The sequence below is a fragment of the Giraffa tippelskirchi genome, chromosome 1 (assembly GCF_054371585.1).
Source record: "Giraffa tippelskirchi isolate mGirTip1 chromosome 1, T2T-mGirTip1v1.2.pri, whole genome shotgun sequence".
Taxonomy (NCBI): Eukaryota; Metazoa; Chordata; class Mammalia; order Artiodactyla; family Giraffidae; genus Giraffa; species Giraffa tippelskirchi.
This window is the reverse complement of record NC_137275.1, coordinates 45,188,066-45,202,232: the sequence shown is the minus strand read 5'-3', so window position 1 is coordinate 45,202,232 and position 14,167 is coordinate 45,188,066. Positions and strand designations below refer to the sequence as shown.

The 14,167-nt window shown below is 41.2% G+C and overlaps 1 protein-coding gene across 7 annotated transcripts in view; it reads left to right on the top strand.

Annotated features, from left to right (window-relative positions):
* Positions 1-10,098, top strand: part of SPATA18 (spermatogenesis associated 18) — a 46,031-nt gene extending 35,933 nt beyond the window's left edge. For 6 of the 7 annotated variants that reach the window (XM_081590063.1, XM_081590042.1, XM_081590084.1 and 3 more), the window contains 4 exons: positions 299-422; positions 7,262-7,345; positions 9,601-9,646; positions 9,918-10,098. In XM_081590063.1, the coding sequence (XP_081446189.1) occupies positions 299-422; positions 7,262-7,345; positions 9,601-9,646; positions 9,918-9,925 (262 nt within the window). In that variant the 3' untranslated portion in view covers positions 9,926-10,098. Of the gene's footprint in view, positions 1-298; positions 3,008-6,979; positions 7,346-9,600; positions 9,647-9,917 lie in introns of all 7 variants that reach the window. The other variant, XR_014082103.1, reaches the window with a different exon arrangement.
* The last annotated feature ends 4,069 nt before the right edge of the window (positions 10,099-14,167 follow it).

Below are 14,167 nucleotides of genomic sequence, written 5' to 3'. Positions count from 1 at the left end.
GCATCTGGTAACAGCAACCTCCCACTCCACCCTTCCCCTAACCTCCTCCCTCTTGGCAACCCCAGTCTGTTCTCTATGACATGACTTATTCTTAGTGAGCTCATGTTGGGTCCTTGTTATAACTGGTTCCTATTCTAGGAGCCCACAACTATCTCTTTAATAATAGAATCAGGATCCATATTTATCTAGGTTTGAGCAGAATAAAAGATGAAAATTTTACACTGATGACCTTCCCCTCCCAGTTAGGCTACATAACTGCTTAACCTCTCTTTCTTGTTCTTTTATGTGTTCATAATAGGTACCGTCGAAGCTATGACTCCGATTTCACGGCTCCCTTGGTCTTCTATCATGTGTGGCCTGCTCTCATGGAGAATGACTGTGTCGTCATGAAGGGAGAAGCTGTCACCAGGAGAGGGGCTTTTGTACGGTGGCCTTGTGTAGTGACAATTCATCCCTAGTGCTTGATTCACAAGTTCGAGAACATTTACAAACCCAAAGATTGTATAAAAAAAGTTCATAAGGGTTGTTTGATAAGATTTCATACAAAGGAGAGGAATGGGACTGGTTGTTAAAGAACGAATTCTTTTCTTTGACTCATGAGTCTTCAGAATTTCCTGGCAGTCATTTCTTTGTCTATTGCTTTATTTGTAAGATGGAGGTGGTTTAGTTGCTAAGTTGTGTCTGACTCTTTACCACCCTACGGACTGTGGCCCACCAGACTCTTCTGGGATATCCCAGACGAGAATACTGGAGTGGTTGCCATTTCCTCCTCCAGGGGATCTTCCCGACCCAGGGATCGAACCCACGTCTCCTGCCTTCGCAGGCCATTCTTTACCACTGAGCCACCTGGGAAGCCTCTTTATAAGATAGAACTGGTCCTATTTGCCTTCTTCATCTTATAAATACTATGCTATTATAAGGGCAAAGCCTTTGAGCTCACCTGGAGGCTTTCTATAATTCTAAGCATTTAAAAGTGATTGATTAACTTTCAGAACACGGTTGGTCAAATTTTTATTGACAGTTCTCTGTTTGGAAATATGTCCTGTTTGGAGTGTGTCCTGTTTTTTCCTCCTTGGTATGATGTGTAAGGAGAGGAGGGATGGAGAAAAAGAGGGCAGAGGAGATGGGGAGAGAGTAGTCAATCAGTTTCCTATGTACATCAGCTGTAGAATGCTTTGAACATGTCAAATAATTGGACAGCCTTCAAAGTGGAAGCTTAGGTATGCAAGTGTGTGAACATGTGTGTGTTAAGGTGGGGATTGGGTGTTGGAACTGGTTGCTGTGGATGCTTGGATATTTTGCATGTTTCCGATTATGGAGTTTTACCCTGCCCTTCCTAGAAGGAGGTAAGTGAATTCTGGAGAGAAGCTCCTGGGTCCAGAGCAAAGCTACCTTCTTGGTGGTCTCAGTTCCTGTTCTCTTTGACTTGGAGAAGACAGGAAGTGTTTCGTGGCAGGTATTCACATGCAGAGTGTGAGAAGCACTGTAGTATATTTTAAAAGAACTTAAGAAAAGGATTTTTTGCAGCTTAAACATCTCACTAGAGCAAATAGTATCTCAGTGAAATATTCTGTGCTAGGAAAGCTGAGGCTGTAGAAATTGGTTGTGTTGACTTGAGAATCACACATGCTCACATGAAGTGAGCTCGTAAAATGTGCTTCTTGCCCTTAAAACAATCACCCTCTGTTAAGGAACTCTTAATGTAGACTGTGCAGTATAGTTTGGAAGGGGAGGAGAGGAAATAGCCACTATTTCTGTGGTCTACATCAAATAGCAATTGCCTTTTACTTCCTTTGTCTCTCTCCTTAAGTGCACCATCAGTATTTACCCAAGTTGAAACTCCCAAACTTAAAGAAAATACCCTAAAATCAAAAGCAGAGAAGGAAAGGGTTGAATGAAAGGATCTGATAAGAAGACTTTGGCTAGTGTTAGGCGAGTGTATGCTCCTCGGTTCTGTCTCGTCACAACAAAGATTTGGAGTGACGGACATTAGAGCCCTCGGCCCTCAGCGGGTCACAGCTCTCGGGTCTTGGACAGACCGTGTTACAGCTCTCAGGTCTCAAACAGACGGTGTTATAGCTCTTAGATGGATCAGTGTTACAGCTCAGTGTTGCTGCTGCTAAGTCGCTTCAGTCGGGTCCGACTCTGTGCGACCGCATAGACGGCAGCCCACCAGGCTCCGCCATCCCCGGGATTCTCCAGGCAAGAATATTGGAGTGGGTTGCCATTTCCTTCTCCAGTGCATGAAAGGGAAAAGTGAAAGTGAAGTCGCTCAGTCGTGTCTGACTTTGAGCGACCCCATGGACTGTAGCCTACCAGGCTCCTCCGTCCATGGGATTTTCCAAGCAAGAGTACTGGAGTGGGGTGCCATTGCCTTCTCCACAGCTCAGTGTTACAGCTCTTTTATTTAGATGATAGCAGGAAAATGCATCCTCGAAGCATGAGGGCATGCTGACCGTGGACCCAAAGACTTTAAGAGAAGAACGCCCCAGTGCGCGGGAGAGAGAGGGAGAGAGCACTTTTGGCTCCTCTTTTTATGTTTTTATCCTCCCTCTGGGCCTGCCCTAAGCAAATTGGGCTTAGCCAGGAGAACTGTTCTACCTGAAGTTCTCACTCCGGTCCTTGGAAGTTCCTTTGACCTTCCTTTGTTCCATTTTTGTGGGCTTTTCCCTTCATTGTCTTTTAGCCACTGCCATTTTGGACTCCTGTTTCCTATTCTAACTACCTAACACTAGTAAAATCTCATTATAGGAAAGAGAGTTTTCTTTTTTGAGCGTTGATTTAGCTAGAGAGTAGAAGGTCCACAGTGGTGATTCACCCATGCACTCATTCATTAATTCATTTTATTTGATAGTTATTTATGAACCAAGCACTCTGTTTAGGTGCTTGGGATCCAGCAATGAACAAAACAGCCACAAATTCCTGCCCACATGGAGCTTACATTGTCCAATACTTGGAAATTTGAATGCAATTTCTAACAGCTTCTGCATCAAAACAAAGTTCTGTTGCAGGAAGGGGGACCCCTTCCAGGGCCTGAAACTGGGCTCTTGTCTAACACTCGGAAAAGAATTGTCCGAGGAGACACATGTGCTGACAAAGCAAGAGATTTTTTTGGGAAAGGGCACCCGGGTGGAGAGCAGTAGGGTAAGGGAACCCAGGAGAACAGCTCTGCCACGTGGCTCCCAGTCTCGGGTTTTATGGTGATGGGATTAGTTTCCGGGTGGTCTTTAGCCAATCATTCTGACTCAGAGTCCTTCCTGATGGTGCAAGCCTTGTTCAGCCAAGATGGATGCCAGAGAGGATTCTGGGAGGTAGTCAGACATGTGGTGTCTCCTTTTGATCTTTCTCGAACTCTCCCATTTGGTGGTGGCTTATTAGTTCCATGTTCCTTACCAGGACCTCCTGTCGTAAAACAACTCATGCAAATGGTTACTGTGGTGCCTGGCCAGGGTGGGTGGTTTCAATCAGTGTGCTTCCCCTAACAACTCTCCCCTGAGAGACTTCATACTCAAGATACTTCTTGGGAATTGGGGGGAGGTCCTTCTTCTGTAACTTCTTCCTGCTGTGCAGGGGCGTAGGCCTGCCTAGCAGAGCAGAAGTCTCTCTCTACCTGATCTAAGTCAAGGTATTTTTTGCCTAAAACCAGCATTCACCCTTGTAATAACAGCAATTTAGTTTGAAACTGTTGGCTCCTCTCAGAGATGAAATAGACAGGGACCAAACAGGAGACCTAACAAGAATGGTCATCACTGGTCCCCAGAAACAGGAGGCAACATTTGGGGTGAGGGATGCAGGGTTTGTGACTTTTTTTTTTTTTTTGATTGGTTGGTGGTAAGACAACAGAACTATGCTCCAAGAATCTTGGGTTTATCCTGAAGTTACCATCCTCCACCTGGGTCGGGGCTCCAGTTCTGTAGAAGAACTCAAAGACATTGTTATGCATATTTCTTTGAGTAGGAACCAGGACCCTGTCTGGAGGCTGTACCAACCTTTGATTGTTTCTCCTCTGTTTATGTATCCCCCCCTTCCCTGATTAGCAATTGTTTGAATCCACCCTTTGGAACTCAGAGAAGGTCAAGGAGGCTGAATGAAGCCGATATCCTACAGACAAGAAATGGAGAACACAGAACAGATCTGTACTCCAGAGCCCCACAGAGTTCTTCTCAGTTTTAATTTGAGGAACTAGGCAACTATGATTGTGATAACTTTCTGTCAAAATGGGGCATAGGACTGCTTCAGCTTGGAGAATAGACACTGAATTGGAAGTATTCCTGAGTTCCAAGTTCTAGATCTGAGTCTTGTATGATTAAAATCTCAATCCCTTGGTCTACCATTTTGGTGTAACAGACCCAATTAGAAGTAGTTGGGGGAGTGATAACTGGACTTTTTATAGACAAAATAAATCTCATTTCTTTTTAGAAGAATAGACTTGAAACCCAGTCTGGACCTGGCACTTCGGGGAGACTTGTAGCCAGGTAGCCAGTTGCCTAGTTTTATAAAAAGTAAGGTTGCAGTTACTAGCTTCCAGCAGACATTGTTTTGAGAATGGTGGCATTCAAGCCTGACATGACTCAGAAAACTCAAGTGTTTAGCAATACAAGGTCTAATCTGAAAGTACACCCATAGCATCACCTAGTTATTTCTCAGGATGTCTGAACCATAGCTACTCTATTTTGACTTTTAATTGTAAAATTTTTCTTAATAGCCAAAGCAGATATCACCATTAATGACGTCAGTGTTTCTCTAGGTATGAGAAGATGCAAGAATTGGGACTCTTAAAATCTTCTCCTGAAAAGATCTAACTATCTGAAGGCCTGTTCTGCCAGTTTTTCCCAGAACGCAGAGTGCCTCATTCCTGATTTCACCCTGAACTCCTTTCAGGGGAGTTGAAGGTCAGCAGTTGCAGTGGCCATGATTTAATCTTTGTAGACGTAGATGGCAAGTGTCAGTTTTCAGTTGGCAGAGCCCCTTTTTGTTCATAAACTTGACCATGATTCTGAGGGGGGCATTCCATGACCATTTTATCTCATGGTGCTGAGAATGTCCATTCTCAGGTTTGGCAAAGATTTTGTTGACAGGCCACTCAACGTGCTGTTACTGGACTAGGCCATAAAACAGTACCCAAAATTCTCTGGACCACCTGTCTTACTAGCCTCTTGGTCCAGGAAAGACCTCTTTCCCTCTTATTGGCTCTTCCCATATCTAGAGTTACACTGTTACCATCATCAATCTCATATGGAACTATATATTATTTTATCAGAGGCCTCAGTCACACATTTGGCAGTGTAAGAAACAGCAATTTTGTAAAACAGGTGAAATACAAATAACATAGCCAGCAGTATTAGTAAAGTCACAAGTAAGACTTAAGTTAAGAGCTTCCATTAGATGTAGCCCAGAATATCCCAGGTCATCTGACTTAGTCTACTCTGTAGAATCTTTATCTCCCAGGGAAATTATATATTGGCACTGTCTATAAGGCACATAGTCCAGTTTTCTAGTGTTACTTAGACTGATTATCCTTAGTATAATTTAATTGTTTCTAACATAGAGGAGACTCTAAACCTAAATTACCATAGCCCGGTGTTATCCATATGAATCCATCCCATAATTGTGGGAGATTTTTTTCCCTCCTTTGCTGAAACTTTGTTGCTCTGATTGAGCTTGAGTAATAGAAGAAAGCTCAAATTTATGGCCAGAGTCCAAGAATGCATTATTAATTGGCCCGGTGAAGGGATCCCATCTAGTAATATCACAGTGACCTGAATATGACTATAATTTTTTTTAAAGTAAATTTTCTCAAGGCCAACCAGTTAGAGCCTTGTAGTAGAGAAATTTACCAAGGTAACCCAGAAGTAGACACAAGTAATTGGCCACAAACCCAACAATTGGATTGATTTCTAAAACTAGCATAGGATCAGGCCTATGATAGAAAAGCATTTGATTTATATGTAAAGGTCTAAGAAGTCAAGAAAACTTTATAAATGATCATATGAATCAGGTCCAGCATCTTGGGCAAACTGTCTACCTCTGATGTTGTTGTCTTCTCATCCTGGTGTAGTGTAGTTTCTCCTTTGTTTGAGCATCATTTTAAGGTGAGAACTGGAGCCCCGACCCAGGTGGAGGATGGTAACTTCAGGCTAAACACAAGATTCCTGGAGCATAGTTCTGTTGCCTCACCACCAACCAATTAAAAAAAAAAAAAAATGTCACAAACCCTGTATCCCTTACCCTAAATGTTGCCTCCTGTGTCTGGGGACCAGTGATGACCATTCTTGTTAGGTCTCCTGTTTGGTCCCTGTCTATTTCATCTCTGAGAGGAGCCAACAGTTTCAAACCAAATTGCTGTTATTACAAGGGTGAATGCTGGTTTTAGGCAAAAAACACCTTGACTTAGATCAGGTAGAGAGACATTTCTGCTCTGCTAGGCAGGCCTACGCCCATGCACAGCAGGAAGAAGTTACAGAAGAAGGACCTCCCCCCAATTCCCAAGAAGTATCTTGAGTATGAAGTCTCTCAGGGGAGAGTTGTTAGGGGAAGCACACTGATTGAAACCACCCACCCTGGCCAGGCACCACAGTAACCATTTGCATGAGTTGTTTTACGACAGGAGGTCCTGGTAAGGAACATGGAACTAATAAGCCACCACCAAATGGGAGAGTTCGAGAAAGGTCAAAAGGAGACACCGCATGTCTGACCACCTCCCAGAATCCTTCTCTCTGGCATCCATCTTGGCTGAACAAGGCTTGCACCATCAGGAAGGACTCTGAGTCAGAATGATTGGCTAAAGACCACCCGGAAACTAATCCCATCACCATAAAACCCGAGACTGGGAGCCACGTGGCAGAGCTGTTCTCCTGGGTTCCCTTACCCTACTGCTCTCCACCCGGGTGCCCTTTCCCAAAAAAATCTCTTGCTTTGTCAGCACATGTGTCTCCTCGGACAATTCTTTTCCGAGTGTTAGACAAGAGCCCAGTTTCAGGCCCTGGAAGGGGTCCCCTTCCTGCAACAGTTCCATTAGCATGAAGAATTTGAATATCCCAAAGTTCATTGTAAGGAGAATTTCTTGAGAAATATCCCAGAATTATTGTCAAATATTGGGCAGCTATAAGAAATTAGTGTACCTTATGCCAATTGCCAGTAACAGGCAAGTGCAATCATGTCAGAAAATTTCTTGTTCATTCTATGGGATATAAGTATTGTTGTAAGCCACATGGGCCCTTACAAACCATTGACTATTTTTCTCTTTCTTTTTTTTTTCCAGTGGAATTCAGTGCGATCTGTAAGTCGATGTCGAAGCAGGAGTTTAAGCCCCATCTGCCCTCGTACCCATATTGGTTTAGGCATGGTAGGTATCTGTCTCATTGTTTTTACACAAAATCATCTTATGTATTTTTTCATCCACAGTTACCTATAAAAGAGGTGATGGTAAGTCTGGAGGTAGAAAAAGAACCTGCTGCAGTCACCTTAGATTGATTTCTATCTGACCTTGGGCTAAGGAATTTATCATTCTAGAAAGAAGGAAAGAGAGGTAGTTTTTTTTCTTTATTAGTTATTTCATTGCTTTATTTTTATCTTTAAATGAAAATGGGCTATTAGATATCAATTAGTTTTCTAAACAGAGAATGGGACATCTTAGTCAACTGATCTCTGCACACACCAGTCCCTGGTTCCTCTAGAACTTCTTGTATGAGCTTGGAGAAGTTGCTCAAATGATCTGGATTTCAGTACTGTATAAAGGGCATTGCAGGTATTGATTTTCCTCCAAATTTCAAAGTAGGAAGAATTAAGATTAGTCTCTGTATATTTGTTCTTAGGATTAGCAATAAGTCTGTCAAAGAAAAAAAAAAAAGCAAAAACACCTCTGCAGACTGTGATGATAACATCCCTAAAACCTGAAATTATTATGAATCACCACTGTTCATAGTTAATTCCTTTTGAATACATGTCTGGACCAAGACATGTGGATACCAGATAGGCTAACAATTTGCTTTTCCTTCAAATAAAAATTCTTTAAATATTTGTTCAACCTAGTTTTGGGGAGAGTGGTGAAGAAGGAGGATCACATTTGTCAAGGCTCCATTCTCTGAAATTATCTCTAGTGATGCAACTGTAGCCCTATACTTCTAAACTCCTCTCAGCAAAGCATTATGTTTAATAAAGTTCCTATAAAACATTTCTTCTGTACTGAGTGGATGCTAGACTAGGAGGAGAGGGGCAACACACAAATGATTAAAACATGTTTTCTTTCCTGAATGGGTTTCAATATAGGAAGATCAGTATGGAAAGATCAGTATGATTTAAACAAAGTAACTGAATGTGGTATATGATAGAGTCCATAAAAGAGGCACCGTGTACTAAAGCTGTCAGAGGAGGCAGTGCTTCCCTCTGGATTTGGTTCATGGAGGAGGTGGTGTGTGATCTTACAGAGTTCTTACGGGTTGGGGAAGACTAACCATAGGAACAAAATGGCCTGAGAATGCAAAGGTGTATGTCAGACGTGGTTCTTTTGCTCTTGCAGATTTTAATAAAACTTAATTATCCTTATTGCCAAATAAGTATTCACCATAGGTAAAAGCAAAAAGATTGTACACTTAATGGGCTGATAAAGAGACATCTTATGAGTTTTATACTGGAAGAATAAAAATTTTCCTCATCCTAAGAGGAAGTGTTATATCAGAAGCAAGAGCAATATTAGCCACTTGTCCTTACAGCCACGACACATTTTAACTCTGGACACTCACTGGAAGATTTATCAATGGGCAGTGTCCCTCTGTGATAAGTACTTATACATGTTTGAGCCCCTCCTCTCTCTTTCCTTTGTCCCCCAGGAGAACAAACTTAAACCTTTGATAAGAATAAAATGTATTCTCAAAGGTGAAACTATTACCAAAATTCTGTCCCTTTCCACCATCATCTCCTTACAACAAGACTGGTACAAAAATTTTTGGTTAATCTGGTTGACTTGTTTGAGATTTCATGGGCAGAACAGCCTCCATCTTTGCTAGTGTCTATTTAAAGTGAAAGCTCAGAGTAAGAATGATGCCTGCAGCCAATTATTTCTGAGCCATGTCAGGATGGTAGGTAACCAGGATAACTGGCTTTTGTTCAGTGAAAACAAAGATGAGATTTGACATGTGGGTCTTTTCTGGCTTCTCAGGGACTCCCTTTAATAGGTAGCATTTTGGACACATGAGATAATTCATATAAAGGATGTGCCAGAGAGTATTTGATAATTTTAGCCTTAATTAATCTTCATAATTATAATAATATCTTCTGGAAGTCATGGAATTCAGTATGGCCAGTGAGCATCCAATCTCAAAAAATGTTCAGCAGCTGTTAACAACTAACACCACAAAAGCCAACAAAACCCAGGCCACTGAGCTTTTAATTAATAATAAATAATTTAAGCTAAGTTGAGTATACATGCACTTCAGGAAGTGTAAAAGGAATCATAGGGCAAAAACTTCAGGGCAAAGCCACTATAGCTCTAAACTGCTTCAGAGCAACTGTTTATCTGGATTTAGGGAAAAAACATCAAAAGAATTCATTGTTTGAGCTTCATCTACTGTGTAATTTGCATTACACTTTTATATTTTCCAGATATCTCGAAGCCGGAGTCCTTCTCCAATAAGATGTGGATTGCCAAGTAAGTGGGATTGTCTAGGTGGAGCAAGGTTTCTGTTTTTTAATGCTTCTCTTAGTACTCAGCATGGAGCAGCAATATGAATGTTTTGCTTCCTGGAGAATGGCAGGCTGCAGTCCATAGGGTCCATAGGGTCACAAAGAGTTGGACATGACTGAGCGACTAACACTTTCACTTTCAAACTTGGATTAACCACCCATCTTTTGTTTAGGTCTTCTCAAAAGAAAGTCTAAGAAATCAACCATAATAATGAGCCCTTTATTTTTCTCCCTAGGGTTTTAAAACCACCAGCCATGTTCCTCTGCCCAGGACACCTGCAATGGCCAGCTTACCCAGTGCTTCCACCTGCCTGCTGTGCTGCCTCAGACCTCACTTAAGCTAATGTGACAAGGCAATTCTGTGTATCACTTCACACAGAGAGTTAAATGTTTTGGCTTAGCACATTTGTAACTGCAGATATATTGCATTTTATTTTATTTTTATAGATACAGATTCCATTAATTTGATAAAAACTATTGCCTAGGTGTTTAGGATCATATTCATTTGAAGCAAAGTCCATTATACAGGTTCAGGATTCTCAACCTGAAACACAAGGCTCTTTTATAACAACTAAAGTGGAAAACTTTTACTGCGCTATGTCCAAAAGACAAGAAGAGTCATTTCAATTTGCAGACTGATCATAAATATTATAATTGCTGGTTTTAGATTTAGCTGGAAAACAGTCTGGGGTGTTTTTATTTTCTTTGGGGACTTGGAAGACAGCCCCAGTCTCAAGTTGGGGAACTTATAGCATAACAGGGACTTCAGGCTACATGTACATGATGATGATTTAGGAAAATATAGTTCATTGGTTGGCTTCTCTTTTCCTACTTTGAAGTGCCCAGTTTGGTTTAGTTGAGCACTGTTGGTTGAAGCTACTTACTTGAGAGAGTTCTCTTGCTTCATAAATGTGGAGTGGTGATTTGGGTAGAAGCTAACTTGAAGACTATATGTTAGTTATCTTGTGTTTATCTCCTGGGAATGTTTCTGAATGAAGTTTTAATGTACATGTTAAATAGAAAAGCTACCTGACATCTTGACATCTTTTACCTATTCTACTCAGTTGGTTGTAAACTCAGATCTCCTAAGAACTCCATCTGACACCGATGGTGGGAATGTAAACTGGTGCAGTCACTGTGGAGAACAGTATGCAGGTTCCTTAAGAAAGTAAAAATAGAGCTACCGATATAACCCAGCAATCCCACTCTTAGGCACATATCCAGAGAAAAACATGAATTCGAAGGATACACGCACCCCTATGTTCATAGCAGCACTATTTACAACAGCCAAGACATGGAGGCAGCCTAAGTGTCCATCAACAGACGAATGGATAAAGAAGATTGATACATATATTCAATGGAATACTACTCAGCCATTAAAAGAATGAACTAATGCCATTTGTAGCAACATGGATGGACCTGGAGATTACCATGCTAAGTGAAGTAAGTCAGACAGAGAAAGATAAATATTGTATGATATTGCTTACACATGGAACCTAAAAAGTGATACAGATGAACTTATTTACAAAACAGAAACAGATTCACCAGACTTACAGAACAAACTTATGGTTACTGTTGAGAGGAGGGTGGGGAGGGGGAGGGATAGATTAGGAGTTTGGGATTGACTTATACACACTGCTGTATTTAAAATGAAATGCATTTCCATGAAAAAAAAAAAGAAAGAAAGAAAGGGACATGCCTGGAATGCAGAAGAGTTCTCATTGAATAGCTGATTAATAAATGACATTTAGCTATGCTAAACAATTAAAAAATAAAATAGCACTATTGTTTTTGATTTTTGCTTTGTGAAAAATTCTATTTAGAAAAATATACTATAGAAGAAAATGTTTTTTTAAATCTTAAAAAGAAAAAAGGAACTCCATCTGAGTGAAACTCTGAATCTCAAGGCTAAAAGCTAAGGGAACCATTTGTAGATTTTTAAATAGAATGTCTGTCTCTTGATTTCTTCACTGTGAAGTACTGTTGAAAAAGTTCAAGCTCTTGATGGAATGATAAGTAATGTTGTTTTTGCTTTTTTTTTTTTGTCCATTTTAATGCCGTCTTCAAACGCAAGCTTCGCAAATGACAACTTTTGCCGTGTGCTTTTTAGAGAGAAGCTCCAAATTGGTCACAGCTCAGTTTGCATAAGTTCAGGGCCAGAACCAGCAGCTGGGGCTGTTTAGGTGAAAACAAATAAAAAACAAAATGAAAACCCCCACAGATAACAAAAAGAAAAACTTCCCTAAAGCATCTGTCTCTTGTGATGGGACACAGGCAAGGGAGAGACCTCTCTAGCCTCCACCCCCTGGTCTGATGGTCACCAATTTATTCTGAAAGTGAAAGTGGAAGTGTTAGTTACTCAGTCGTGTCCGACTCTTTGTGACCCCATGGACTGTAGCTCACCAGGCTCCTCTGTCCATGGATCCTCCAGGCAAGAACACTGGAGTGGGTTGCCGTGCCCTCCTCCAGGGGATCTTCCTGACCCAGGGATCAAACCTGGGTCTCCCACATTGCAGGCAGATTCTTTACAGTCTGAGCCGCCAACTTATTCTGAAGTGCAAGCTTAATTGTTCTCCCTCTGCATTTGTGTAGTCATCATTTTGAGGCAGGGCCGAGTGCTGATAGAAGAGCTCAGTGTCCAGACAGATCCAGTTTTGACTTAGTCCTCAGCTTGCTTGGTGGCCTGAAGCAAGTTACTGCACCTCTCTGAGCCTCAGTTTCACTGAAGAGGGAGGCAGGTGGATGGGATTGGTAGTTCTGTCAACCCTCCCAGACTCAGTGCCTCCTTTTATAATATGTATTCTGGCTATTCTGAAATGAAGTTCAAAATTAGTGTGATTATAGGCATATATGTTTTTTTTTTGTTTTTTTTTGTTTTTTTTTGTATAAATTTATTTATTTTAGTTGGGGGCTAATTACTTTACAATATTGTAATAGTTTTTGCCATACATTGACATGAATCAGCCATGGGTTTACATGTGTTCCCCTTCCCGGACCCCCCACCCACCTCCCTCCCCATCCCATCCTTCTGGATCATCCCATTGCCCCGGCCCTGAGCCCTTGTCACATGCATCGAACATGGAATGGTGCTCTGTTTCACATATGACAATACACATGTCTCAATGCCATTCTCCCAGAACGTCCCACCCTCACCTTCTCCCTCAGAGTCCATAAAATTGTTCCATGCATCTGTGTCTCTTATTCTGTCTCGCATGTAGGGTTATCGTTACCATCTTTCAAATTCCATATATGGCATATATGTTTTTAAACAGTGGATACAGTACTCAAACTGTAATATAAACAGAAAAAAAAAGGAAATTTTTAATAAAACAGAATGTATTTCAACAAAAAGCCTTGGGTATAATGATCCCAGAAGATATAGTGAAGTCATCAGACACTTCCACCTGTATGTAGAATTACCAGCTACAAATGCAAATCAGTGTGCATTGTACCGGTGACGTCAGAAACACTGATGGTCAGGGGTTTTCTGAAATGGTGAACAACTCTTGGTGAAGTTTTGAATAATAACTTACAGCAGTGCCTTGATTTGCATAGTAAATGCATGCCTGGAAAAGCTGATGTATATTAAAACCATAAATCAATTACTTTGTGTTATGGGCTAAAAGGTCTTTTCTTAAACCTCACTAAGTAATGAGAATGCCTACATATCAGATTTTTTTTTTAGGACTGAAATGTGAGAATGCACCTGGTTGGGAAAAATGTTGTATGTACTCAGTTTATTTCTCTGTATCCTGTCAGGCCACTTGCCATTTCCCAAGTCTTTGATTTGAACTGTAACTGCACAGGGCCTGGCAGTTAGTCTAGAATAATTTGTGGAAAGGGTCCAAAAACAGAAGGTGGCTGACCTATACTCATTTCATCAAGGCATGCACCTTAACCTTGGTGACTTTGAAAAATGATAAACTTTTATTGTAACCTGGGTAAATGTTAGTTACTGTATTATCAGTTTAACCTCTAATAATAAAATCAGGAAAAAAATTCTTCTGTACCTATAAGTTCTTTGCAATGATATACTCTCCTGCAGATTCCCTTCATCTACCTCCCTTCTGTGAAGCCTGAACCATGGCTGAAAATTCCCTCAAAAAATATCAACAGCGCCTCTGCTCTGGGGTTGACTCTGTGATGCTGCAGTTCCCTGCTGTAGCTTAATTGCCAGCTTCAGTTTATTCACAATTCTTTGTCTTCATATTCGAGATATACTCTCTGAGTAGTTCTATACTGTTTTTATAGAGTTTTCAAGCACATGATTTCAGTTTCTCCCCACAAGAAATCCAGGTGTCAGTTCAGTTCAGTTCAGTCTCTCAGTCGTGTCTGTCTCTTTGCAACCCCATGGGTTGCAGCACGCCAGGCTTCCCTGTCCATCACCAACTCCTGGAGCTTACTCAAACTCATGTCCATCGAGTCAGTGATGCTATCCAACCATCTCATCCTCTGTCGTCCCCTTCTCCTCCCACCTTCTATCTTC